This window comes from Electrona antarctica (genome assembly GCF_951216825.1).
Source record: "Electrona antarctica genome assembly, contig: scaffold_51, whole genome shotgun sequence".
Lineage (NCBI taxonomy): Eukaryota > Metazoa > Chordata > Actinopteri > Myctophiformes > Myctophidae > Electrona > Electrona antarctica.
In genome coordinates, this window is record NW_027637067.1 from 771,000 (window position 1) to 773,499 (window position 2,500).

General features: G+C 43.4%; 1 protein-coding gene across 1 annotated transcript in view; it reads right to left on the reverse strand.

The window, feature by feature from the left end:
• lrrc75a (leucine rich repeat containing 75A) overlaps positions 1-1,095 on the reverse strand; it is an 18,584-nt gene extending 17,489 nt beyond the window's left edge. The window contains exon 1 of the mRNA XM_079532024.1: positions 790-1,095. Coding sequence (XP_079388150.1) covers positions 790-1,026 — 237 coding nt within the window. The 5' untranslated portion in view covers positions 1,027-1,095. The remainder of the gene's footprint in view (positions 1-789) is intronic.
• Between the last annotated feature and the right edge of the window lie 1,405 nt (positions 1,096-2,500).

The window sequence follows — 2,500 nt, forward strand, 5'->3', positions numbered from 1 at the left end:
GTCTAAGCTAACAACAGTTAGCCATCCGATGCTAATGTTCGTAGCCTTTCCACCAGATCGGATCAAACACGTTTACACAACTGCATAAACCTAGATACGTATTTTGGCAGCGTCGCTTTCCGACAAATAACGCAGGCTACGTTCTTTGGCGGGGATTGTGTTAATAAAATATTGAATCAATCAATCAATCAATCAATCAATCAAAAGCTTACAGGCACACACACACACACACACACACACAATCTCTACGATGAGTGTTTGGACAGTTTGCATATGATTGATTTGCATATCATTTGCATATATTCAAAATCTACAGATGATGTTATATATCTGTCAGTCGCAATGACTGACAGCTGTCAGTCACAATGTGTGACATGGGTCTCATTTGAACACTGACACCTGTCAGTCACAATGATTGACACCTGTCAGTCACAATGACCATTTTTGGACATACCTGTCTGTGTGTAATGACCATATTTGGCGTACCTGTCTGTGTGTGTAATGACCATATTTGGCGTACCTGTATGTGTGTGTAATGTCCATATTTGGCGTACCTGTCTGTGTGTGTAATGTCCATATTTGGCGTACCTGTCTGTGTGTGTAATATCCATATTAGTTACCTGTCTGTGTGTGTAATGACCATATTAGGGCGTACCTGTCTGTGTGTGTAATGACCATATTAGTTACCTGTCTGTGTGTGTAATGACCATATTAGGGCGTACCTGTCTGTGTGTGTAATGTCCATATTCGTTACCTGTCTGTGTGTGTAATGACCATATTAGGGCATACCTGTCTCAGGGTCTTCAACATCTCCGTGGCCTCGTCGTGCTTGCCTTGTTTGGCCATCAGCATCATTTCCTGGATCATGCTGATTCGTCGCTGGTAGGGAGGAGGCGGAGCTCCAGACTTCAACCAGGAAGCCAGGATGTCTCGGTTTTCTCCGCTTCGCGACGCTCTCTTCCAGCCGTGGGACGGACTCCAACCGGAGCCCGAACCGCTAGGCTCTTTGGTCTGCTTGGCCCCCATTGGCTCAACCACACCTTAATTACTGCATTCCAAAGTAAAAGTTGTCGGGGCGGATCAGGTCATTTCAGAATAAAAGTCTGGAGTGGATCAGGTCATTTCAGAGTAAAAGCCTGGAGTGGATCAGGTCATTTCAGAGTAAAAGCCTGGAGTGGATTAGGTCATTTCAGAGTAAAAGTCTGGAGTGGATCAGGTCATTTCAGAGTAAAAGCCTGGAGTGGATCAGGTTATTTCAGAATAAAAGCTTGGAGTGGATCAGGTCATTTCAGAGTAAAAGTCTGGAGTGGATCAGGTAATTTCAGAATAAAAGCCTGGAGTGGATCAGGTAATTTCAGAGTAAAAGCCTGGAGTGGATCAGGTCATTTCAGAGTAAAAGCCTGGAGTGGATCAGGTCATTTCAGAGTAAAAGCCTGGAGTGGATCAGGTAATTTCAGAGTAAAAGCCTGGAGTGGATCCGGTCATTTCAGAATAAAAGGCTGGAGTGGATCAGGTAATTTCAGAGTAAACGTCTGGAGTGGATCAGGTAATTTCAGAATAAAAGCCTGGAGTGGATCAGGTCATTTCAGAGTAAAAGCCTGGAGTGGATCAGGTAATTTCAGAGTAAAAGCCTGGAGTGGATCAGGTCATTTCAGAATAAAAGCCTGGAGTGGATCAGGTCATTTCAGAGTAAAAGCCTGGAGTGGATCAGCTCAGGATTAGGGTGGGCGTGGCTCGTGGTGATTGACAGCTCACCTGTCGTCAGTTAGATAAGCCCCGCCCCCTGGAAACACAAACATTCCAAAATATTAAAACGGAAAGTTATTTAACACAAACACTCTATAGCAATGATTAGTGTCACAATATAGAGCTATTTAACACGGTTACTGAACACACACTCTATAGCAATGATTACTGTCACAATATAGAGCTATTTAACACTGTTACTGAACACACTATAGCAATGATTACTGTCACAATATAGAGCTATTTAACACTGTTACTGAACACACTCTATAGCAATGATTACTGTCACAATATAGAGCTATTTAACACTGTTACTGAACACACAGCTGATTTAAAGTCATAATAAACAACATGGGGGTCGTTAGGAGGAGGGAGGATGCAGCTGCATTGTATCCGAGGAGGAGACACCGTGGCTGGGATGAAATGTTCTGACATCCTCCCTAAACCTCCGGAACAACCTCCACAATGTTTACACTGATATCCTCCATGAAGACAGACAGACAGACAGACAGACCTTGGTTTGTCTTGTCTTCCAGATTGCAGCGGTAGATGTCAGATCAGAGACAGACAGACAGACAGCGGTAGATCTGAATAAATGTTAAATTATAAACATTAATGTCAGATCAAATGAAACGCTGTGATTCTAATCAAAGCTGATAAAGTGATCCACCAGCTGTCTGTCCTCTGATTGGTTGGTGTAGATTTAGATCCACCGAGCAGGAAACATCAACAACAAGCCGCAAGATCACCCAGC